The sequence below is a fragment of the Plutella xylostella genome, chromosome 6, assembly GCF_932276165.1.
Source record: "Plutella xylostella chromosome 6, ilPluXylo3.1, whole genome shotgun sequence".
Lineage (NCBI taxonomy): Eukaryota > Metazoa > Arthropoda > Insecta > Lepidoptera > Plutellidae > Plutella > Plutella xylostella.
In genome coordinates this window covers 5,897,486-5,922,947 of record NC_063986.1, presented here as the reverse complement: position 1 = coordinate 5,922,947, position 25,462 = coordinate 5,897,486, and the positions used below count along the sequence as shown (strand labels likewise).

General features: G+C 35.4%; 1 protein-coding gene and 1 non-coding gene across 2 annotated transcripts; both read right to left on the bottom strand.

Annotated features, from left to right (window-relative positions):
- Window positions 1-176: 176 nt before the first annotated feature.
- On the bottom strand, window positions 177-2,859 carry LOC125488667. The gene is made up of 3 exons (XM_048621834.1): window positions 2,841-2,859; window positions 2,108-2,309; window positions 177-1,580 (listed from the first exon to the last, which is right to left on the bottom strand). Exons 1-3 carry the CDS (start codon window positions 2,857-2,859, stop codon window positions 1,325-1,327), a joined length of 477 nt encoding a protein of 158 aa, XP_048477791.1. The 3' UTR covers window positions 177-1,324.
- A 1,371-nt stretch (window positions 2,860-4,230) lies between these two features.
- Trnag-gcc lies at window positions 4,231-4,301 on the bottom strand. Its single transcript has one exon. It is a non-coding gene; the product is annotated as a tRNA-Gly (tRNA).
- Window positions 4,302-25,462: the final 21,161 nt, after the last annotated feature.

The window sequence follows — 25,462 nt, the reverse complement described above, 5'->3', positions numbered from 1 at the left end:
TTCTAGACAAGTTATAGGACGTTTTAGCTATTGAACTGCTTTGTCTCTCTCTCACTGAGTTGCAGAAAGGATCTTTAAGTTAATGTCGGCATTAAATGTATGTCGGCAGAAAGAGACAGACATAGATTTAATGTCGACATTAGCTTAAAGTCCCTTTCTGCAACTCGGCATCCGTCAATTATTTAGGTGGTAACGTGGACCCCTGCTAACGTAGTCAATCTTATTGACTGTTGAGAGACACCGCACCTTAACCATGCACACTCTTTTAACGCGCCTTTACCGGGTAGGTATAGAGTACCGTAGTAGGTTTTCACCCATAACTCAATGGGTTAAACGTTACAGTAAGAGATCCACCTTCCAATTGCCGTATTAAGTGGTAAATACTGATAAGTTAGTCAGTCTCAGTAGCATACATTTAAAGCAGACGAAAATTTTAGTACATGCAAATTTTTTGCATGTTGAGGCAACATTCTGATATGGAATGTAATCTTTTTTTTTATGTACTATTACATTTATACGTAAGTAAGTAAACATAAAATCTATTAAAAAAATAATTCACTAATGATATGACATACTCTTAGCTACACTATTTAAGCAAACGTGTTTAGTTCTAGTTTAGCCGCACTGTATTTATATTCAAAATTTAACAGTGTCACGATAACTTCATTCAAATATTTCTTAACACGTTACAAGTCAATTTTCAAAACGTTTACATTACGTTGTCCTTATATACTATTTTGTCCCTGGTATAGAAGAGACACAAGATACAATACTTAAATGTATAAAATTATATCTATTAAATATAAATTAATACAAATGAAAAACATGTATAAAAACGAGATAAAAACTAAGCACATAAATTAATTATGTATACAAAAAAGTATAAAAAAGTGCCTATGGCAATCAATTTTGCATAAAATAAACTGTTTAAATTAAAAGTATAACTAAATCAGTCACTATTTCACTCTAATCTATAATAACCAACTAATAACTAAGCAGAATCCATAGGTAGAGATAATATTTCTATGAACCTATCACCAGTCAAAACAGAATCTAATTCAGGGTCTTATCATGAGTATTCTTACAGCAAATAGATTATGCAGATTTTAATGTAGAACAAGGGATGTAACCATCATTCTAATGATTAGGAAGCAATGAATACAACATGCTTCCTCAAGAGCTACCTCCTTTTTAAATACAGAATAAGTATGAAATCTACTACACATTACACATTTTTAAACCTTTGTAGCTATTACATAAACTACTGCATATTACTCTCTACGGAACTAATTTGGGGCCAGAGGAAGTAGCTCTTTGCTAGACATCAATCATTAAAGTTGTATTTCGTATAGTTGTCATCATGGTTGTGATCACCCTTGTGCTTGATGTAGCGTCCCTCTAATGTGGTTTGGACGCAGCTGGAGCAGCCGAGCCGTTTGCGGTCCTTACAGGTCCAGTTTATAGTGTTCTGGTAGCGGTTATTGATCCAATACTTGTTATCATTAAATATAAGCACCATGCTACCAGATCTGTGCGATGGGAGGTAATATATTCCTGAAATTTTATGGTTTTTAGTACAGGTTTTGTTTTTGATATGGCTAAGTGTTAACTAGTAACGTGAAATGGTAATTTGAGCTAAGGCCTAAATTTATACCCATGCTTGCATTATTGTACACATTTAAGATATTTAGTATTTATTTATTTCTTGGAAAACAAACAGCATGCATTATAGTATGTGTTTATATGATGTAAGTGGTTTTGAAATTGAATAATACATGATTTATAGCAGAATATTTATTGCATATAAACATCTGTTTCACAATATACCATCTAAAACTAGCAGCCTACATTCAATAAAGTTTTTTGTAACATGATTTCTCAATTTCATAAAAAAGTTTTATCACTTGATTTTATTGTAGGAGGGTCTTAAAAAATATTTAAAAATTATAATTCTTATTAGTTAATTAGGTACTAAACATGATTAAGTCAAAAAGAAACTTTTTCTCTAATATACCTGCCATCATGGCATTGGCGTAGGCGAGGAGGTTTATGTATGTGTCGTCCACGAAAAATTGATATATAATCTGTTCCATCCACCCCCATGTATGTAATGACATCTGCACGACAGCCGGCCACGTCTCTAGCAGAGCAGTACCATTGTTTCTTTCCATGAGCCTGATGATTTTTCATGTAAAATGTAAACCCGTTTAATAATAACAGGCTTGTACCGGTCCGTCCTGGTATGTACTGGGCTGGCACTGAGAAGAAGAAACCGATTAGTACCTTATTACCTCCATTACCTTGTTTTACTTAACAACTAAGGGGAATTGTGTATGAGTGGGAAACTGTACGTGCCAATTTCTATGTTATTTATTAAATAGTAGTAAAGGGTATTGAAAAGAAAATTGGCAATTACAGTTTTAATAAAACACCAATGTTGATTCCCAATCATTTATTTACTTTTTAAAAGGATGAGGATAGTGGGTTAGGGATTTGTGAAATAAATTACACAACAGTTTGTTTATTGATTTTGTGAATGATTGTATAAAATAACATGTTACAAATAGCTCCTAGCAGTTACTCTGTCAAGTTTGGTATTTAACTAGAATAAAACCCTACACAACAAAAATAAAAGTTTTGCAAGTAAAACAATAAATTGTGTAAGAAAGATTTCCAAACTAATATCTGTATAGCATGCTGCCACAATGTTCTTGTATCATAGAAACAGAATGAAACTGCAATATGATAAAACCAAACATTGTACCAACACTTTCAAGATAGTGTCCGTTCATTCGTTTGGAAACCTTAAGATAGAAGCTTACTGACTATTACTCACCGACCCGGAGACATGTATTTCATTCTGGTAGTGGCAGTGGTCAGAATAGACCACTCAATAGCGGGAACCAAAAACTAACCTCAACACCAAAAATAAACAAAATTGAACACTTTTCAGTTGGATTAATGTTGAACTAGATATATCATATAGAATAACACATAACGGCACCATTAAAACTTGATAGAAAGGCGTAAAATTACCACAAAAACACTGCAAACACACAAAAACAAAACTGACATTGAAACCTACGAAGTAGTTCACAAAATCGGTTCACACTCCGGTTAGACCACAATTATGGATCATTTCGCGAATCGCGGTTAACTCAATCTCGATGCTTTCACGAAGTAAAGGGCATTTTATATCTTACACGAATTAAAACAATAATATTTTTGTTGCATCGAGAGAGTTATTTTGACATTTCGTTTTGTTGTCACCAAAGCTAAACACAGACGTAGAGTTCACAGAGTAGTAAATCCGTATTCTGAGATTCTGAGTTAAGATAATAATTCAGGGTAAGCGAGAACCTTCTCGTTAGAAAATTATTTTGTTCCTTGGTACAAACCAACCGAAAACTAAAATTGAAGTGGGACTCATGTGGGAAACAAATTAAGGTTTTCGGGGAGGGATCTTAAGCAGGAAGGAACCATAGGACCGTAGCATAATATTATTGATGTACTTAGATAGATATTGATGTAATCGTAGAATAATATTGATGTAACAGTGTAACTGTAGTTATACTCGGTCCATTATATTATTGGTTTCTTGACATTCGAAATCCCATACATATTTGATGACTGCAAAGGAAAACCAACTTTACTTACCACACATAAGGAAACGTCAAAAATACAATAACATAGTGGAAGCTCTATAGTCTTTGATCCGATAGTTTCTAATCCTAATCCTAAACACTTTTTTATGTTATCAAAGTGCACCTCTGTGTGACCTCTTTTTACCGTGTGAACTAAAGTTATTCTTTTGAGCATCAATTTACACCACGTAGGTGGTGCCATCTATGCAAAAATGTTGGCATTAAGTGATCTGTAAATACGTTAAAATAGAACTATCATATTATGTCCAACAAACAATCATTTGCTTTACTACAAGACATGACCGCTAGGTGGCATAATCATAAAATTCTCAATTTTATTATTATTACATTACTGAACCATAATTTTGTCTGTAGAACCATAAAATTTACATGATTTTTGACGACTACGTACTTATCTATTTATTTATGCCGTTGGCCCTGGATGCATTACGAGCAAAATATATACTAACTTAAACATTATTTTAATGAGGCAGTGAAAATGCATATTAATGCATAAAATTAGCTAAAATTATGAAATCGTGAAAGTGCAAGGAGTAAAAAAAGAATATTTACAACAAAAAGTAACTGCATCGGCCGGGAATCGAACCCGGGCCGCCCGCGTGGCAGGCGAGCATTCTACCACTGAACCACCGATGCTACAGCCTTCACGGCAAAATTATTGTTGAGTTTGATTTTAATACTACCACAAAAATTCGCGTCACAAAGGCTGTGGCTGGAACTAGAGAGAGAGAGAGATAGTGCTCGACCGATGTTCAGCCCTGACCGTATGTCCTGACCGTCATCACTGACCGTCGTTTGTGAAAATGCATTCAGTGCAGAAAATGCATTTTGCGGTCACGCGGTCGGTCGGTCATTGCACGCAATTTTACCGTTTTTCGCGGGCTAATTCCACACAAAATACTTACTTAGGCACACGTGTCTAGGGAATGCAATCTCGTACGAGATTTCCACCTAGCGAGATCTCGCGAGACTCAAAACGCAGTCTCGCGAGATTGGGAGAATGTTAATAAAAACATTATGCAAATGCTTGTATTAGGAACTAGTAACTGACATGATTTATAATTAAATAGAAACTTCGTTGTTAGTTATTAAAATAATGTAATTTTCTTTTAAAAATCAACAGCAGAGTACTAATTATTTTGTCTCTAACTCTAATAACATTTGTTTATGTCTATACCTAATTATTATAAGTCCCTACTGTAGCTAATAAGTTCAAATTCATACAATATTGGTAACAAAATAATGATCTATGTTAAGTATTGCTTTAGTTTCAATAATTAAGAGTAATACAACATTACTGTTTATAAACAAAAATTTAACTTCATAAGTTTGAAATAAATATTGTGAGATCGTATTAATCAAATATAATAAGTTTAAAGTAGAAGATAATGTTATCAAGGTACGGAAAGGCAAGTTAGTTTGTCTGAAAATGGCTTGTCAAAAAATACATATTTTGCATGAAAAACACGTCGTCACGCTGCATTTCTCGATCTCGTTATCTCGCAAGATCTCGTACAAAATTTTACGAGATTCAATCTCGTAAAGATCTCGATCTCGCGAGACGAGATTGCATTCCCTACACGTGTCCGTGCACCGCCGCGGTTGCCGGATAATCATTGTATGCAAAAATGACAGTTAATATTAGAAAGACCACGTACGCACACTGACGCCGCCGCCTCACCGCGCGGAAATTTACTATGAGAAATCCGCAATCCACAATCGTGAATGTGTGACCCGCCTTACTTGCATGAAAATAATACCTAGCGGGTGTCACGACAACCGCGATGACGATGATTTCATCATTTTCTGCATGATGTTAAAAACAATATTTTATTTAAGTAAGTAGGTAGGTACTTATTTCATTTCCAGTCATAAATCCGAACAATCTATGCATTTGCATTTCAATTTTTTAATGCAGTTTATAAAAAATGAAGGTGCCATCCCTTAGTTAATTCATTATTAATTACAGGGGCGATAAAATAATGAAAAAAGCTGCTCTCCCAAAAGCCGCAGAGCTAAAAGCCTCCATTGGTTACGGATCATTTGTCAGCTGGGGGGGACACTCCGACTTTACGAATCCGGTAAACTGCGGTATCGGAGCTGTTAGTTCAATACATTTAAAAATAATATCAGAATTAAATCTATGGCTGTCTTGCTTTGACAGTAGGTATATGGCGTATACGGACAGAAACAGATGATATCATAGATTTAATGTTGACAACTCTGTCTAATGTCTGTTTTCTACCTAATTCGGCCATAATCAACTTCAGAGTTTCGATTAGAACCCGCATCTTGGGTCAATCACTAATAATAAACTTGTGCCCTCTAGGATACCTTTTATCGAAGTCGCGAGTCTAGAGTGAGTGTCCTAAAACCGCTCTCCAGTCACGATGCTATATTGCCCCGTCCCTGTTATTTATGATGATTTTTGAACTAAAGCCTAACTATACAATGTAGGTAAGTATGTACAGTGGGACCTCGGTTATCCGGACCCCCTTAGCTATGCTGGTAATACGGACAAAAGTACGTACATTATGCTATTGAATTGAATAGTACATTCACAAGCAATAATAAAGTTCCACTAACAAAATGTCGACACCAAATGGCCCCAACTTTTTAATAAAACATTCAATATACAGTGCCACAAACTTATCTGTTCCGGTGACAGCTCACATAAATGTGTAATATTTCTTAATTCTATAAAATTTTAAGTTTGCTCGTATTGTTAATTCGCTCTTGCGGTGTTAATAAACCCATTTAATCTTTTACAATATACAATTCATTAGTAATTAATGAGATATTGATCAATTTAGTTCGCTCTCACCGGAACAGATAAGTTTGTGGCACTGTAGGTAGAATGTCATCAAAATATTTAAATATTTTGTTGATAATATTCAGATGCACTGCGCACTTAACAATAATTATTAACAATAAATGTACTTACTTCAATATTGCAGACGGCGTCATCAACGTAGTTTCTTCCGTTTAGGAGTAATTTGTAGCCATGTCACTGGATTTTTTTCATAGCTCACGAGTGTATATTCTACTTATTTTATTGTATCATGGAATTCTAATAAAGCACCGTTCACATAATTCCCGTGACGATGCCAGTCCGGCCGTGGGATATTAAACGTCAAAACATTATCCCATACCAGCCATTCCAGTTGAATGGTCAACTGGACTGGAATGACTATTACAGTAGTTACTCGATATTCTATGCTATTACCAACTGAAATTGTGAACCGCTCAAGCACTGCATTACATTAACTATTCAGTCGAGAAATCACTGAATTTAGATTTTCTTACTTCTATACAGGTACCGTTGCTACAAAGGTATTGTCGGTTGACAGGAAAAACTCACTTACCACTAGTTTTTCAGTCAAGACGGTATACAGTAGTCCGAAATTATGTGACTCTAGGTGCCGTGATGGTTGTACAACTGTGTTTGTGACATGAGAATCTGGCTTAAGGTAATTCAGGATGCACGATAGGCACCATTTGTGCATCTGTATTCAATTAGGTATAGTGCATTACGGATAGTTTAATAACTACTCCTACCTATCATGATTTTGGGGTTTTTATTCTCCAGCCATTCATTTCAATACGCACCGTTATAATATGTGAAATGAGCTACAGGTTAATAATATGGTTAAATCATGATAGGCCATTAGCTACACTAATCTGGCCTGTTGCTAGTTTCGTAATTGCTGGTGGAATAATTTAATAATTTAACTACCTGTTTTGTGAAGATAAAACGGATGTGTTGTTTGGACAGTATTTAATCATTTAGTTAACTTTACTATTGTATTACTCTACATCTATATAGATGGATATTTTTTTCCTTTACCTTTATCTATAGAAACTGTTTCTGAAATCATATTACTTATATTGTGTATTTAATCGGTAGGGAATGGAATCTTTAAATGACCTGAACGATGCAGCTACATTTGCCGTAATTGAGAATCGATCAGGGACTTAATAATGTGCACTGTGCTGCACGGATTGCCTTGAGACAAATTAGTCTTTTCAGAAATTACAGTACCTACAGCTAAACAGAAGCACTACTATAGATAGATACCTATATCAATAATATATCTATGTATAATAGGTAAGTTGATAGGTGAAACTAGCCCAAAGATGAAAGGATTTGCCCAGGTAAAGTAATATCCTGCTGAAATAGGAATTTACGATACACTCCATTTGCTCCCTGAAACGAATCCAGTTTTATATTCCTCCCCTTAAGTTGTGGTGAAGTGTTGTAAATTGTATTGGGTAAGTGGCTGAGTCAAAGATTAAATCATTTTCCTATAAATAGATAGGACTCGTTTTTGCTGCAATTTGAACTAAAATATTGCCTTCAAATATATTTCAGATATTATGGAGAATAAGATGAGTATACTGGATAGTGTTGCTATTAGTGAAGGTCACGACATTTGATTAACCGATTGAATCCTGTGAAATAAAACACAATAAACGTCGATAAATGTCGTCTCTCGCAAGATAGAATCCGCAAACGGTCTCCTACGGGCAATTCGATATCGCTGTTTTGGGAGCTGAAAGGTTAACTTCGGATATTTTTGCTCACAGTCTGAATAACTGCGAGGCTTACAATGTAGTTTTTATGTTTTCAGTTTTATCTTACTTACCTGTACATACATAACCTAAAGAAGATTTTAGAAATAATCAATCCGCTTACAAGATGTTTAATAATAACAAACTACGTCCAGATACAATAATAATAATAATAATATGTGGGGATATCTCACACACGGCCATCCGACCCCAAACTAGGCAGAGCCAGTAATATGGGTATCGGACAGCTGATATATCTATACAAATACGTATATAATACATATTATTTATAAATATCAACACCCAGGGGCCCCAAGGCCCAGGTACAAATATCTGTTATTAAACAAAATATCTGCTCCAGCCGGGAATCGAACCTAGGACCTTTGGCATAGCAGTCAGGGTTACTAACCACAACATGTCATCATTGTTATGCATGCCTATCTATTGTCTAATCTGTGCGCATTAATTCCGGTCCCTTCTGCAAAACGTTACTCTTTGACAAATCCGATTCTAGCAGGATTGAAATATCCATTCACCGGCCACGGATTGACTGAGAATTGTGAGAGTTGCTGAGAGCAGCCCCTGCAATCCAGTTTACTCTTGGAAATGCTAAGCCACAATACTGGAGTACTGGAGTGGTCTAGCGCGACTTCACGAACACTGACGAACAGGGGGGCTACTCTGTAAATCGACGAACGAACGAACGGGGATTAGAACGCATTCAGCACCCTTAATATCAGATAGAGCCGTGGTTAACGCAGCGCTCCGAAGTCTAGGAAAAACAAAAAAGTGCAGCGCTTACCACGATTCTCGTTCGTTCGTTCGTAGATTTAGAAGGTGACCCCCCAGTGACGAACTTGAGGTGCACGCTTCTAAAAGCCTACAGAATAAAGCTATAGCTGACTTAGGACCTAGGTAGCGTAGAAAAATATTTGAAAAATTATTAAAACTCCAATAGAAGCAAATTAAAAAAGTGTTTAAAAACACAGCATTCTGTTAGCCCATTGTCTCGCTTAATTAACCAACATTTTTGTAACTAACATTAGAATAAGATAAATGTAATACTAATTCTTTCTGAATCTTGGATCCGTAATAATAAGTAAATACCTAAGCATGAAATACTCGTAGGTATATTCCTGATTGTGTAAAATTGTCAGTTTGTTGAAAGTTGTTCAAACGATGTAATTTGGGTACTGATCAACGGGTACAAGTTACAGTACCCAGCTTTACGTTTCTGTGCTAAGCCTTCATCGTAAACCTTATTTTTGTAAAGTCGGAGTAAACCCTTCAGCGGTTTTGTTAAATACGCGTTAAGAGCAGAGCGTGGGCTGTAGAACAGTTGCAATTGCAACTTTTTGCTCTTTCTAACATGTTTTCAGTGCTGGACTGTTCAGGTAAAATGTATATTTTTAACACTAATTGATATTATAATAAAGAGGACAGATTTGATTATATGTGTGCCTGAAAATTGTCAGGCACCCGTGCGCCGTGGGCGTTTAAATAGTAATACTTGAAGAATTAGGTACTAACTTATACTATTTGGAGGTCCTAAAATAGGGGCTCATTTGAAATCGCCCCTGAGTGCCTTAACGACTGGGGGCATTTACGAGTAAAGAATTTTGGGAGCGAATCTATCTTTTATTAATCGTACCAATTGAATATAGATAGGGACCCTTCCTACATGCAGCAGAAGCTCATGGCCGCTATCAAAGATGAAGTGTCGGTTGCACTTTGTTCGAACTTTGAAATCAACACAATAAGGAGAATAATAATTAAGATTCGGTGTACATTATTCTACGCAAACGATAATAAAACTCGAAAAAAACTTTGTTCATATTTGGAACCTTACCCCGAAATGAAATAGCGCTGCTGAAACTCGCAATAAGTAGACAAAGACAAAGATTGTGAGTAGACCGATTGTTTGCTCAGCTAACTTCGGTCACGTAGCCATCGTTTGTTCTGTTGTCATTGCTTCTGTCGACCACGAAACCAACTAGACTTGCCAAAACATCCTGTATACCTCCATCGGAACATGCCTTATTCATTCAATTATTGTGGGTTACGAACATCGTGCGATGGATTTGTAGTCAAATGCCTTGTTGTGGGATATTAATAAATAAATAAACGTTTTTAGAAACTAAGAATTTTATAAAAAATCTGTTTGCTTCTAGAATATGTGTAAAGTATAAATAAATAGCTTCATTTCTGAAGATAAAAGCCATTGTTCAAATCTGGGTTAATAATAAAAAGTAAGCAAGTAAGTAAGTACCTCTATTATTGTATTAGCTTATAGTTCAGTACCTTCTGCGTTAGGACCAATTAGTTATCAGATAGAATGTGCACCTTTTTACACTTATATTAGTATATAAATAATGAAATAAAAAAAGGTATATTAAGTGTAACAATTCAAGGTAAGCAAAATATTGGCCAATCAGAATACCTAGAACCTATAATACTGAATATTCATAATGAATGCGATAGGACTGAGATAGAATATACCTACAAATTTCATAATAGGACATTTGAGGTAAACTAAACCACTTGGGCATGAAAACCAAAATGATTTGTATTCACTACAAAGGTTAAACAACAATGGACATAAAATTTTCGATTTAAAATATGTAGGTAAGTACCTGGAAACTCTGATTGCTGACAATGTCGGTCTGAGCCCGGAGTCTGCTAATTGACAGATTAATTCATGCCATATAAAGTACGCGTCCACCTATCGGTATCCCAGGTATCGGAACAAACGGATTTTCATAAATCTATGGTTAAACGGCGTCGGCAGTGCCGATGAAGTGGACGCACTTGTGTGAATTTCCTTACAAAGAATATATACTGCTGGAAGTCCATTGCGTGCGATACCGAAAAGTAGACGCTTTATTTACTCACCATTGAAACTGAACTTCAATTCATGATAGTAGATTACCAAATAAATAGTCATATGACATTTTGTGGTGTTTTCACGTGGTTGGCGTGGATATCCACTGGGTACATTTAGCAGACTTGCGGCCCGGGCTCTTGATTGCTGATCTGTTGATGGCACGGTGTTGGATTAATTTCGTTTGTTCGACAATCATTCGCATGCTAAATTAATACGAAAGTCAAACATGTACAAATGTGTTTACGAGGCAGTACAATCAATTTTAAAAATGGCGCTGCCAAAACCTTAGGTTAGTTTATTTTTTATTTTTGTTAGAGTTAAACTTATTTTTCAAACATAAATAAGTAGGTACCTATGTATTTTATTTCAAAATTCTTATGTAGGTACACAAATTAGCTGTAATTAGCCCGTAAAATCCATCTAATGGTGAGAAAAGCATGGTTCATTGGTTTACTTACTGCCAGTTTCTATTACTCTATATTTCCATAACTGGTAGTTACTTTCATACGATTGTTTTTGACAGATTGTTACTTTTGATTATGTCAAAATCGTATGAAAGTAACTACCAGTTATAGATAGATAGAGTTATAGAAACTGGCAGTAAGTAAACCAATGAACCATGCTTTTCTCACCATTAGATGGATTTTACGGGCGTAGGGACTAAACCTTAACTGGCTCCTCTTAATTAATACTGCTTATCCAATCCAAATGGTTTCCAATTTTAAACAATTTGCCAAATCTGCCGGAAGAGGGCGCTGATGGCCGACAGTTTATTTTGCTTAACAATGCAGATAAATTGTTGATCAAACTTTGAATTTGCATCGCTGCATTGTTTGTTGTTTTTAGATTTATATAATAAGTAAGCCTATTTTGAAATAAAATTAGGTACTTACAGTATAATTTATTATATGAAATACTCGTAGCATCAGCATCACCACAAACACAAAATAAAGACAGCCATTCTAAGATTAAACATACTGATGTTATTTATTTCCAACTTTTTGGTTGGTACTTATAGAATGCAATAGAATGCAAAAAGTGGAAACTCAACATATGCAAAGTTTCATCACCTACAAATTCTCAGTGTTTTATGTTACTTTGGACGACCTCATTATGTTGTCTGAACCCAGTGACTGGAATAAGCTTCTGAAAGTATTCAAGTACCTAAGTGACTTCCGACATCGTAAAGTGAGAACGTCGAGGTGGCAGGCTATTTACAGTATATTTAAGCCTGCAAGGATGGTTAGAAATGCTTAAAGAACGTAAATAATATACTTACATTGTATAGAAGGATTTGAAATGGTTTTGACTGTGGCGAAAAACATATTTATAACTTATTTTTTTTGGTAAAATATCCCACGTAGCATTTTTTAGTTTCCGAGAAAAACGATTAAAAAATTGTTGGAGAGGATTTTAAAACCGGACTAATTTACCAACTTACCTTTTATGTTGTAGAACTAAAGTACTTAAGAATGGTGATGGTGAACTGAGTCCCTCCTTTTCGGCTTTCAATACCTCTTTCCCAACACACTGTTCATCTTTAACTCAACATGGAGTACCTATGTACATATGTGCCAAATGTTATAAGTACTAATGTTTCAACATCGTCGCCATGTGCTTTAATATTTAATGAGGTAGTGGGAACTATAATGAATCAAATGTTTGATTATTACCTATGTATAATGATTTACCCAAAGATTTCAAATATAGGTCACCGTTTCACCACTAACGTATTTCAAACATACAAGGTGCGTCAGCATAGAAAGTGTGAGTTTTTACATCGTTCGACAGAGGGGAGTAAACGTGAATTTGTGTAGATGCGCCACGATCTGTAATGAATAACCTAACACTAAGTGATCAATTTGAAAGCAGTAAAATGATTCTGTAAAATATATAGAGTCTGCTGAGTCTGCGTTGTTCTTTGTGAAAAATATTGAAACTGAGAAATACCACGTAAAACTACTTCAACGATAATGTTTCTTTTTATCCTTCTGTTTAAATAGAACTGCGTAGCGTATAACACCGTAAAATTCCACCCTGTATATAGGTATAACCACTGTTTGCTTTTTACCGTGCCTGAGTCGACAGGCGAACCCTCGTTTATAATAATGGGCCACGGGAGAGATCGTCAGGAGCTGTGACATTGTGACAAATAGTATGGATTAATGGTCTGTCATTTCTGTACAGGTTTTTGTTGTATTTTATTAATAGATATATTTATAGTCCTTATGATTTTTCGGTCGTATAATTTACACCGGTTGGTGTGAAAAAAAATGCACTGGTAGTCGCTACATGGCTAGTCTAAAATCTAGATTTTTTAGAACCATATTCCATAATATATAAGACATCTATAAGTGCTTAAGTATTTCTTCATTCTTCTAACGTGAAATACTTACATATAAAATACAGTCAGTAGACAGTAAATTTTGATACCTACTGTGGAATTTTATAAGAGATCGATAGCTTATTTTCCGGGGGTTTCTTACTTTAGGTCGGTTGTTCAGTTTGACCAGTAAATGAGTTTAAAATTTTCGAGATTATAACGAACTTTACATTTTGTATATTTGAAATTGACTTAAGTAACTCTGCAAACAATTTCCTACAGAATCAGGTAGCAGCACTGCTCTAGTGCCTAGTTATAGCTTAAAGATACCTAAGAATAAACAAAGGGTCACTGTCTAAATCGACGAACTAATTAACGAACGTTCTGAACCTTCGGATAAACAAAACTGCAGCGCAAACCACCACTCTATCTCGTATTAAACATAAACATATCTTTATTGTAATAAGTAACATAAACATATCTTTATTGTAATAAGTAAAAACATACAAGGTGGGGTAGCCCTGGTTCCTAAACTATTAAGCGTGCCGATTGCGTGACAATTCTTGTTTGTTCGTTCGTCGATTTAGAGAGTGACTCCCGAGACACTGTCTACTTCTCCACTGCCACTGGGTGCACCCCGGGTAGGGAGTAGGGCATGCAATACCGTAATACCGGGATAACGGACAAAATTCACGCTTTTTTTCAATATCGGTTTTGAAAGTTAATACCGGTATTGTAGTAATACCGGAATTGTACTTTTTTAGGCTGTAAATGAAGCGATTAAGATATAGTTGATTTAGTACTGTTGTCCATGCATAAACGGACACCAGATGTAATAAAAATAATTTATTCTAAAATTTAACTCTAATACCCACTCAATTCTCGTAAAAATCTATTTCAAAATATATATTTTTTTGTTTCTTGTTTCATTTTGACCTATACGAACTTTAAACATAATGTACCTATGCCATTTATTACAAGAAAGTCTAATACCGGTATTAATACCGGAATCCCAGTATTGAGTTGTAATACCGGTATTGAAAATATTTCCGGTATTGCTTGCCCTAGCAGGGAGCGACGCGAGCGTGTGGTAATTCTAGTTGCAGCCCCAGCTCACAGCTTGCTCTATTATAACATTTATTACTAGCCGGAATAAGATATGCAGGTTTGTGCGACTGTACGAACACTATTAAATTGCTTCTAAGTGAATCCAGTGCAAAAGTCCTCAACTCGATACAAAAATCGAGCATCGAGCTACTAAATTTTTGTTTTTTTCTGTATTACTGACAACAATTAGGTATGCCTACCTGCATATGTGTTTGTAGTTACATTAATTACTTGTGATTACACATACCACACACCATACACACTTTATTCGAATGTAATTAATATGGTGGTCGCATTAGTTACATATTATTTACCAATTACCTCGTTTGTGATGTGGTACTTCAGAGAAACACGTACTTACATAAATCTGTACTAAGTGTCGCTTTTTAGTTTACATGAAAGCATGCTCATAAAACACCAACAATTACATCGCAGTTGAAGTAAAAAGACAGTAATTAATTTCGTAAATACTTGAGACCGGGCAAACGTAACACGATTTGGTGCCAACTGCAACGTCCCTTGGAGCAGTTTAGTGTTTCATTCGTTTATATCACGCCTCTCTGAGGCTTCATATAAACGGGTGCTTCGCATCTGGTGTTTAAATGTATTATAATTAACTAATTTACTTTCTTAGTTGGGTATAATACCTACATAATATGTTTATCAGTTAACTAAAATATACATAAGCACTATCAAAACAAAACACAAAAAATATGTCATGTCTCAGAATAATAACTAGATCATGTGTTCTTTTTAGTATGTATTGTTACTTAATAAAATAATGTATGCTTTACCGTTTTTACTCTCTACTGTGAAAGCAAAATTATTTTCGTTTACCTACTACCTATAATAATATTTGTTAAAAGACAAGTCATTGCTGCAAAAACCTCTTTAAAGACAGCAGTTTCATTTTGTTAGTTTCATTTGCAGTTGTGTACTCAAATTACTAATTTCTACATGTTTGCTTATGTTAAATGTTTTCAGTATAATTTTTGTAATAAAATATTATGTGTTGAAACGAAGCAGATATATGTTTTATGTGATTTGTTTTAATTATTGTTCTACAATTTTTAGGCGTTGTGTTTCTTTTCTGTTCAGTTCTAGAACAAATGCTGAGAAAAGATCGCTGCCGCTCCAGGAATTACTGGAAACTCGTAATTAAATTCCGTAGCGAAAGAAATAAAATAACCCAGTAGGAATTCGATCTCTTTTGTTTCCTTTGAACGATGTACTGAGTCAAGCTGATTTAAATCTTAATTCTAGTTTATTTAGAAAGAAAAAGGGACTATAATAAAGTGTAGTGTTCATGCAGGTGCTTTGTTTTCAGGAAAATAATGCTCCAACCAGTCACGGGGGTACCCGACTGTAAATATAATGGCCCGGCACAGCTACCTTGTGTTATGGAAACAAACCTTTGTGACGTCATAACGGCACAGAATTTAATAAAACTTGTCGATTGGAAATTTTGTAATAAAAATTCCTCGGCCTGAAAATTTTCAATTAGAAACTTTAATATATTTTAAACGAGTTTTGTATATTTTAAGATATTATATTTTCTTCTTGATTGTTTGTGTCATAATGTGTTTGTTATACAAACCTACTATTTACCCACATACTGCCATTAGGTCTAGTATAGGTTTGTTTGATTGTTATTGAAACTGGAAGTTAATTATTTACTAACAACTCTTGTCTCTTATGTCAAAAACAAAATACCTATAACAACTTAAGTACTTACAGGTACATTGATGCAAGTTGTTGTGTGGGGTTGTTATTCAAGAACGAAAACCAACAACAAGGTTCTTAAATTATTCAAAATTAAGTTTTAATTAATTAAGACACGCTAACCAACTTTGCTAACAATGTTTTCACTTTTGCAGGTAACCCGCTATCATGGCAACCAACAATGTCTTATTACGAACTAGATGGAGTATCAGTGTAAAAGAAACATCTCAGCAAATAACACCCCACGGTGCCGGTGGTTCGATTAGAAGATTTGCGACTTCATTAATTGGTATGATGGTTGTTAATAGGTTGAACTTAAAACGGTTTGACAGTAAACAAAATGTTGACAGTTTTTTGCTTTGATTTTGTATGTGATCTTCATCATCTTGTTCATCATCAGCCAATAATCATCCACTGCTGGACATAGGCCTCTCCCAAGGAGCGCCACAACACTCGGTCCTCGGCCTTCCTCATCCAACCACTACCCGCCACCCGCCTAAGGTCGTCAGTCCAGCGGGCAGGAGAGCGTCCCACGCTGCGTTTGCCTGTTCGTGGTCTCCACTCGAGAACTCGTCTACCCCAACGGTGATCGGTTCTTCGGCAGATATGACCAGCCACTTCAGTTTGCATATTTTGACAGCTATGTCGGTAACCTTAGTCCTCTGACGGATAACCTCATTTCTGATACGATCCATCAACCATCTTGTTCGTATATTGTTAATCTAAGTAGATAACTGAAAGTTTGATCCACAGGCTGGAGTTCCGCACTTGGTATCGAGTTAGCGAGCTGGTTTATCTTATGCCGTGGCTCGCGGCTGCATCCTACAACTATTTATAAGTGTAAGTTAGTTCGTCTTGTGATTTACGTAGTCAGTTTGTCGCAAAGTACGTACGTATAGCCCGGTTATTGAGAGCTGGCATGCTAACACGTTGCTCTTGTATCTGTGAATAAAAGCCTGGCGTCACGTCGTGATTTCGCTACTGTTTATACAGGGTGTTGCGAAATAATGTTTTCCATAATAAAAAGTCACGTGACCAACATTGGAAATATTGTTGTAACAAAAGTTGTTCAGGATGACCCCCTGAGTCACCCCCTTTCGGCTTAGCACTCCCTTTTTGCAACATCCTGTAAATATAGCGTGATGTTTTTGGTATTCATCCGTTAGTGACAGTCACGTGGGATGTGTGATCGACACGCCGCGTAGGTATTTTAAATTTAATTTTTTCTTTATTAGATAGATATTTTAAACATAGGGAAATAGCATAGGTATTTGTGGGTACTGTGAACGTGTCAGCTTTAGGTAACTGGTCTGTACCTACTTCACCGTGCAGGCACTTTCGGGGAAAGAAATGAAGAATTATGACTTGGCTCTAATTTTAAGCAGACCCGTAGTAGCGGTTTCGTAAGTCGAAAATACGCTGTTTTGATTAAAGGAATCACTAAGATTGAACCAGCGGAAATTGAAACATTTCGATTAAACAGTAGGTATAGGTTAGCCATTATAACCCAAAGTTAACGTTTGCGTTAACGGCGTTGTACATAATAAATGCGAACTTAATCCTAGCATTCTCTTCCAGTTAAACTACACCTACTTACACCTACTCCCATGCAAGCCATAGAAAAACAACGCTTTTGTCAATACAGTATTGACATTGACTAGCACAGAGACACATAGTGAATAATTACTAATGTCTTTCAAACGCTTTGTTGGTCGGGGAATAAGTACTTAATTACGCAAAATAGGGAAAATGTATTTCTGCCTCCGTTGTTGATATAATATGCTAATAGTTTATACGCCTATGACCACCTATGACATTGAAATACGAGATTCCAGAGATTATTCTATATAATAAGTAACTTTAGGTAGCAACATATACTTAGTATTTACTTGTTTTAAAAGCTTTTGTCTTAAAACACATAAATAGGTAGGCATCCACTTTGTTTTCGTGAGATTAATTAATTAGGATCTTAGCTACTGAGCGCGTCTTGATAACAAATGACGTGGCACGTCTTTCGCATAATTAGGGATGTTTAATTTTAAATTCTTAATTGTCTATTTATCTTTGTTGGCTTTTTAACTTAAATAGAATATATAGGTAACTATTTAATAAGGTACGAGTAGAGGTTGTATAAGGAAGGCCGAGGACGGAGAATAGGGAATTATTGGATGAGGAACATATCCAGAGTGGATGATTACGGGCTGATAAAAATATATATAACCTATCAATAGATTAATTTAATCATAACAAAATTTGGCCAGGCAACTAAAATGTTGAGACAATGGAATACATAGATACTGGACAAATATACCTATGTACAAAGAATATGATAAATGAAACAAAGAACAGCAAAATCAATACAAAACAAATTAAATGGTTCAGTGTCCAAAGAGAAGGCTCGCTAGCTCGCTACGCAACTTTATAAGCGGGGATTAGTTGCGGTAAAACTTTGTTTATTGTTCTCATAAAATTGACAGTTTTACCACAATAAACTAACTTTGAACTCGTATAGGGAATTGCTTCACACTATCTCTTCCAGGCATATGAAAAAAAACTTTTACATTATACAAACTTTGGGTACCTATATTTTTAATTTTATTTGTGCAGTTAGCTACAATTTTAAAAAATACGACGTTTGCAAAATTATTTTAGGATAAACTTGAGACTTTGGACATGGACGTTGGCGTAAGTTATCTCTAAAATATCTACGCGCAAGACAAGGAAAAATTCAGTGGTCGACGTTGTTCCAAAAATAAAAATGTTTCAAAAATAAATGAAATTGAAACAGTTAAATTCATATATATTTAACCAGTTTAATTTCGGTCTAGCTGCATATAATGACGCGTGAGGTAAGGAAATTTATGCCCTCATTTTAGTTTTAGCGAAGTTCGTAGCGAGCGCAGAAACTCTGATAGCTGCACAGCAGGTCTCGAGCAACTTTGACCGCAAATTGGTCTTGTTTCTCGGCTTATAAAATAAATAGCCGTGAGCGATGGTTTTCATCTAATATAAAATATGTTGGGAAAGAGCGATTTGTATGTGCTGGAAGTAAAAGGGGTGGTTAGCTTCGGTGTTGTGTGCAATTCATACCGTACTCGTACGTTCGCTCGTTGCCTTTCTGTAAGATTATAATAATATGGTTGATAATAATATAATCAGCATTAAGCCTTCATAAGTACGTATATTTTTCAAAATAATAAGTAGGTACCCAAGAAATATCATATTTACTTCGTACATATATTATTATATAAAATAGATGAATAGTCTAGAAGTACTTACTACTTTCTTAATCCACGTTTGTTATATAGGTAGTGAGTATTTTTCTACAATTAACAAAATATTTACGTACCCAAAAATAGAGGACGTTACAAAATCCGTAATATTTTAATGCTAATTTTCTTTCCCGACGCTTGCAGGAACTCCTGTGGCTAAATTTATGTTCGTTTAGATGCAGTTTGAATTGCGCACTTGCTCAAATAAATTGCCTAGATTTTCCACCTTAACTTCAATGTTTAGTACCCGCGTGTAAAATTGAGGTTTTTGTTTTCTTTACCACGTTACCTTAGATTAACTTACATAAGTGAGTATACATAAAAAAAGGTTAACATTGAATTGCGGATAAAGGAAAGTGTGCGGAAAGGGATTTCGATACAATAAGTTAATTTTAAGTTATAACTAAAAGGGGACTTTGATACATAACACGTTATTACTGAAGCAAGGTACGATGAGATATGATATAGCTGTATTTAGAAACAGACAAAGAAAGATCAACAAAAATATTGACCATGAAATTCCCTTGATTAGAACTAAGTATACCTACAACTTGTGCTTGAATGCGTTTCCGAACGTTTTCTAAACATACAGTCCGTGATGCGGGGCCATGTGCGAACTGTAGTCACCAAAGAACCCATAGTAGGAAAAACTGACGTGCAATGAAAAGGTTCCACTGAGAAAAACACCAAATTACTCCTAAACGGAAAAGGCTAGCTTAATGACGCAATATACAACATTGAAGTAAATTTAACAGAGCATCAGGATATTACCAACTAAAAACAATAATATTTGGTTCATTTTTTTATGTTTGAAAAAATTGGGGTCGTTTTGTGTCGGCATTTTGTGAGTGGAACTATTTCTTTGCCCGTGAGTGTATTATGCAATTTCATGTTTGCCTTACCACATAGCTGAACTAATCCTAACTATCCTAACTAATATTATAAATGCGAAAGTAACTGTGTCTGTCTGTCTGTCTGTCTGTCTGTATGTCTGTCTGTCTGTCTGTTACTCTTTCACGCCAAAACTACTGAACGGATTTGAATGAAATTTGGCATACATACGGTTTAGACCCTGGGAAAGAACATAGGCTACTTTTTATCCCGTAATTCCCACGGGAAAACTTTTTAAGGCGAAGCGAAGCGCGCGGGAACAGCTATAAAATATAATTAAAATCATGATCTTATGCCTACACACAATAAGTAAGTCATGTAGCGCCGATCCAATTAGAGGCTTCGACGGCTCGCTCATCGCAGCTGCTTATTTAATTCAAATAAAACGTATATTCCCTCAGTAGCATTCGTACTAATGACGACTAGCAAAGGCATCGCCAACGGGGAATTACAAAAGGGGATCTTTGAATATCATATATTATATGAGGTATGTAAGTAGGTACTTACGTACATAAATTTATAAGATAAGCCTTGTATTACATTACCTTTGTTCTTATAAGATACATTATTACTTATTTAAATGTACCACCAATGTAATAAGAACATGTTTGTCTTATAAAAAGTAAGAATAATAAAATATCTAAGAAATGTATTTTCTTCAGAAGATGAGTTTAAAATATTGTAAAATATGTAATTACAATTATTTTATTTTCCAGACAGATACGAAGCATAATACAGCGCGCCAAATATTTCTTACCTAAAATGCTACACAATACAGGGTGTTGCGTAATTAGTTATTCCGGACACTTTCGGTGCTAATCCCATTTCACGGGCGAGCCTGATTCAATTTCGTACTTTTGTTTTACTTCACAACGCTGTTGGTATACAAGAATTAAGAGGCACGTTTTTTTAACTAAAAATTTAACTAAAGATATGTGCGTTTATTTTTGGCGTTTTGTGTTAAAAGTAGGTAAGTAAACATATGTATTCCGACTAGAAAAATACGTACGTCATACGTACCTACTTATTTAAAAAATGGTAGGGCGTGACTACTAAATTGAATATGAGGTCAAAATTTTTTCAGTACATTTTTTTAAAACCTAAAAGTTGAAAACACATATTCATACACCGAGTGGGTAATATGAAATGTTCAACGAGATAAGAATCGTACATTTGAATTTCGAGCTCCATTTTTCGACATCGCGAAAATGCAGGTAACCTATATTTTATCTAGACTTTCATAGGACAGGTTCACCTGCAGCCTCATCACTTCATCGCTTAAACCACAAAGGCTTTTAGGGAACTTTAGCCTCTATGCGAGTTGATATAAAAGTGTTAATTTTATGGTAAGCTTTTATTACTATATCATATGGTATTTTCAACTAATCTATTTTGTTTTAACGCCTGTAGCCACTGTTTAAAAAAATAGAAATCTGACATTCTCCCCAATTAAATCTTCAGTGATATTTTGTAAGCCTTCTATGATTTGATGCGATTTTACTTAAATAACATCTATCATAAAGATTAAATGCACTTTGACCTTATGTAGCGAAGGAGAGCAAAGTTGAATTCATACTTTTATATTTTCCATCCTATTTCTATTATAAATGCGAAAGTAACAGTGGATCTGTCTGTCTTTCTGTCTGTCTGTCTGTCAGTCTGTCTGTCTGTCTGTTACTCTTTTACGCCAAAACTACTGAACGGATTTGAATGAAATTTGGTATACATATGGTCTAGACCTAGAGAAAGAACATAGGCTAATTTTTATCCCGGAATTCCCACGGGAAAACTTTTTAAGGCGAAGCGAAGCTTGCGGGATCAGCTATTAAATATATTAGGTCCTTACATATGAAATTGGCGTTTTGTCGTACTGGCCACTTTGATCTCAAATATTACCTTTATGGTTAGGAATTCCAAATTCAAATTCATACAGCTATTTACTCATGCATTTGTGTTTCAAACCCCCTAATTCATTTGTTTTTTCTTCTTTTGTTTTTTTCTTTGTGTCACTCTGTTTACAAAATGGAAAACGTGAAATATCGCGTTATTTACGAGTATGAGTTCCACCGTGGCACCAGTGCTGCAGAAACGGCTCGAAGGATTAATGATGTGTATGGTGACGGTGTCGCAAAAGAAAACACAGTGCGTTTTTGGTTCCAACGTTTTCGTTCTGGAAATTTCGACCTGCAGAACAAGCCTCGTGGACGGCCGGAGACCAAAGTTGATAATGAAGAATTGAAGGCTATGGTGCAAGCGGATCCATCGCAAACCACGTCCGAGTTAGCTGCAGGCTCCGGTGTTAGTGATAAAACTATTCTAATCCACTTGAAGCAAATTAGGAAGGTGAAAAATCTTGAAAGGTGGGTACCTCATGAATTGAGTGAAGCAAACCGACAAACGCGCGTCGACTGCTGCGTTACGTTACTCAACCGGCACAATAATGAAGGAATTTTAAATCGAATCATTACCTGTGATGAAAAGTGGATCCTCTACGATAATCGGAAGCGCTCATCGCAATGGCTGAACCCTGGCGAACCAGCCAAATCCTGCCCTAAGCGAAAATTGACTAAAAAAAAGTTGCTTGTAAGTGTTTGGTGGACTAGTGCAGTTGTCGTTCACTACAGCTTTCTTAAATCTGGCCAGACGATTACGGCAGATATCTATTGTCAGCAACTGCAAACCATGATGGAAAAGCTAGCTGTTAAACAACCGAGGCTGGTCAATCGCTCTAGGCCACTGCTGCCTCAGGACAACGCTAGACCACACACTGCACAACAGACGGCTACCAAATTAGAGGAGCTTCAATTAGAATGTCTTAGACATCCACCGTACTCTCCGGACCTTGCTCCAACAGATTACAATTTTTTTCGCAATTTGGATAACTACTTGCAAGGAAAAAAACTCAACTCCGATGGGGCAGTACAAAACCGCCTTCAAAGATTTTATTGATTCCCGCCCGAATGGTTTTTTTAGTAAGGGGATCAATGAACTACCTATGAGATGGCAAAAGTGCATACATAGCAATGGTACATACTTTGATTAATTTAATATATTTCATTTAAAAAAAAAAACGACCTTATGTTACTCCTATAGAAAACGCCAATTTCATATGTAAGGACCTAATAATACGAGGTTGAATTTATCTCCACGGAAAATGCTTTAAAGGTAATGCGAAGATCGCTCATAAAGCTATAAGTACCTATTGCTTTTTAAATAAATACAGTCATTCAGAATTTCCTACCATATTTTTTGTGGAGTATGCATTTGTATATATTATGTATATGTCGCAGTAAGATAGTTATAGCCGTAATATAGTTATATCCCTAGGGATATGATTATATACCCGAACATAGTTATACGAAAGCGATTCATTACTATCTCACTAGGAATATAGTTATAAAACGGACCAAGTTTAGTGATATAGTTATATTACTAGATTAAGTTTAGTGAAATAGCTATTTGAGTGAAACCAAGATATACTATAGACCTTACTTGATAAGAAATAAAGATATCTCAAAACTGTTGATTACTTTAAAAATATTTGTTTGATTAGTTTTAATTGTAACACACACGCACTCACGCCTTGTACTTATGTACTCCCTTGCGGGGTAGGCAGAGGTGCATTGCTGCACCCACTTTTCGCCAGAGTGTTATGTTAGTCCCAATGTAATAGGGGGCAGGCCTATTGCCATTTTACGGGCACATCCAAGACACGAGAACAAATATCTGTGTTTAAACAAATATCTACAAATATCTGCACCAGCCGGGAATCGAACCCGGGACCATCGGCTCAGTAGTCAGGGTCACTAACCACTACGCCATTCGGTCGACAAGTAGTTAATAGTTTTAATTGTGCTTATTGTTAATGCCTTAAATTCCAAAAAATATGATAGTTTTTAATTATAATTTCAATTACTTTGGCTTTGATGCCAAGGTTATTGAAAATGTTCCTGTAATAAAACAAATAGATGTGCCTGTAAGAAGCATCCAGTGCTATGTTATTCTAGATGTAACTATTCCGCTACTTGCCCGAACAAATTTTAAAATATTTTTAATGAAACTATGATCTTACCATAGTTCATGATTGATAAGAGATAAAGATATCTCAAAACTGTTGATTAACTTTAAAAGACTTTTAAAATTTTGTTTAGTTTTGATTTTATTGCTAATGCTTAAATTCCAAAAAATATTGATTGTTTTTATTTAATTCTATGTGATAGATTTCTATTTCACTAAGTTTAATCAAGTAATATATTTATAACACTGAACTTAATCTAGTAATATAACTGTATCACTAAACTTGGTCCGTTTTATAACTATATCCCTAGTGAGATAGTAATAAATCGCTTTCGTATAACTATGTTCCGGTATATAATCATATCCCTAGGGATAACTATCTTACTGCGACATATACATATATTTTTAAAGTTCAAACGATTTCCTAAAGCTTTTACATGGAAGTAGCTTAATCGCTCCAGGCAAATATTTTCACAGTTGAAAAATTACTGTAACAAAAGTAGGTAATGTTCCCGGGTAGGTTAATGTAATAAAATAAGAAATTGCGACTTTTTATCATAAGTAACGGCGAGGTTCCGCGAACTTTATAAGTCCCAAAATGAGTGTGATTCTTGGTAAAGTATTACCGTTTGAATTTCACCTTTCCCCCGCAGGCTTAAGGCTTACGTACTTAGGGGTGATTACAATTTGATGGGATGCCTTGCACGCGTTGCCTGTGTAACCCCGTTATGAATTGTTAGTAATCATTTTGGTTTTGTCAAAGAACTTTATTTGGAGTATAGGAGTCACTTTCAAACCTTTATAACTTTTTTGAGTATTGTATGTTGTATTGAAAAAAAAAAAGGATTTTTCATAGAAATTTTGATAATTACTCAGGTGACACTAGTTGGGCAGGTGACGTTTTTACTATGGAAAAACTATATTTTCTTCCTGTATTTCCGAAAGTCATACAGCAAAAGTTGTTTAGATTGACCACTCTGAAGCCACCCCTTTCCGTGGTGGGTCCACG